Consider the following 1,543-nt stretch of genomic DNA (forward strand, 5'->3'; position numbering starts at 1 on the left):
CTGCGGCTGTCGAATGCGTGCGCGAGCCAGGAGGGGAGGGACGTCCTGTTGGTCGAGGGAAGGCAGGCGGAGAGACAGCTGTTGACGAGGTTGCTGAGATTGCTGGAGGCGGGGGAGGCAGAGAAGAGGCTGGCGGAGGCGAGCTGGGTGCGGAACTGCGCGATGGCGGACGAGTGCCATGATGTGTTCGTGGGGGTACGGCGGCGGTCGCAATGTGCTTGGGAAGGTCAAAGGAGGTGGGACTGGAGGAGATGGCGGAGATTCGCGCCTGGTTGGTCGAGTAAGTGTTGTTGTTGTGTAAGAGCCGGGCGGGGAAGGACGCGCTCAGGGATGGCGGGGCCGTCGACGTTCTGGAGGGATGGAAGGGGGAAGAGCATGCACGCCGTAGTGAGCATTCTGGATCGGCGGGAGACACTGGTAATCTCGAGGCAAATACCGCATCGATGCACTTTTTGGTGGGAAGCCGTTTCGGTCGACCAATAGAACGTGCACAACTGGATTGTCAAGGGTAATCAAACAGAGACTATCCGAACCAAATTCTTGATATTTGGTTCCGATTTTTAGATCGACACCAAAAATTTGATGATTTGGTTGCACCGGTGGGGATTTCAATCGACATCAAATCATCAAATTTTGGTTGTTTGGGTATTTGATTCTACCGGTGGGGATGCTCTTATGGTCTGACCATAATACTGCTTGCTGCAGTAGCGCCTTCCCCGCTCTCATGAAATAAGTAGTGGTCAGTTGTTCAAGTCCGGTGTTGTCCAAAACACGAAAGTTGAACAGTGATCTAATGCGGTGCTGAATGGCCAGCCGTTGTTGCGCTTGTGCTGCCACGGGGCACGTTTTCGTATCTTCGATGCAAGGGGAACCGCCATACTTACCACACCATGTGCAGCAATCACATACATTTACAAGACGCATTGAGATGAAGATGGCGGAACTAGACGGTATAAACAGACTTAGATTGCCCCCTCCTTAAGCGTGGCATCGAGTGAACCAAGCTTAAGTCAGGTGCTTGGACAGGCTTGTCATTTTCTCCAAGTGTTCCTAGGTGGAGCTCCCCGTTCGACCATTCCGGCTGAAATATTCCGATATCCAGAGGGCGTCGGCTTGCCAACTTACAATCTATGGGCGCTTGGAGGAGCTCGTTCTGTGTGCGCACCAACGAAGTGACGACGTCGATGTCTAGTTCGTTTCTAAGAAAGAGGCAAACCAAAAGGAAAAACATCAAAAGCATGGCGTAGCCGGCGGCAGAGGTAATGAACCACACATTTATCGCCGCTCGTGCTGTCTTCCGCACGCCGTATCCCATCCCGATCTTCGGAGACAGGCTTCTGTCTAGGGGGAGCACTGGGAAACTCTTGGCACTTGATGTTTCTTCAGCAGCATCCAATGAGAAAATTTGAGGCCGCGATCCACTAGCTCGTAGGCTCCTAACCGGTAAAGTCCTGTAGAGAGACATGTAGACCATCGTGTCTTTTGCTTCTTCCAAAAATTCGCGAGCAAATCGTGTCAAGTTTACCCTCTGACGCATAAGAAA

The 1,543-nt window shown here is 52.4% G+C and overlaps 1 protein-coding gene across 1 annotated transcript; it reads right to left on the reverse strand.

The window, feature by feature from the left end:
• Positions 1-324: 324 nt before the first annotated feature.
• On the reverse strand, positions 325-441 carry CHC_T00007800001 (hypothetical protein). Its single transcript, XM_005711524.1, has one exon. It carries the CDS (start codon positions 439-441, stop codon positions 325-327), a length of 117 nt encoding a protein of 38 aa, XP_005711581.1.
• Between the last annotated feature and the right edge of the window lie 1,102 nt (positions 442-1,543).

The sequence above is a fragment of the Chondrus crispus genome, genomic scaffold (assembly GCF_000350225.1).
Source record: "Chondrus crispus Stackhouse genomic scaffold, scaffold_85, whole genome shotgun sequence".
NCBI lineage: Eukaryota > Rhodophyta > Florideophyceae > Gigartinales > Gigartinaceae > Chondrus > Chondrus crispus.

What these genes read in the sequence shown, in the direction of transcription:
- CHC_T00007800001 (XM_005711524.1), bottom strand. Translation starts at nt 441, where the DNA reads ATGCGGTATTTGCCTCGAGATTACCAGTGTCTCCCGCCGATCCAGAAT.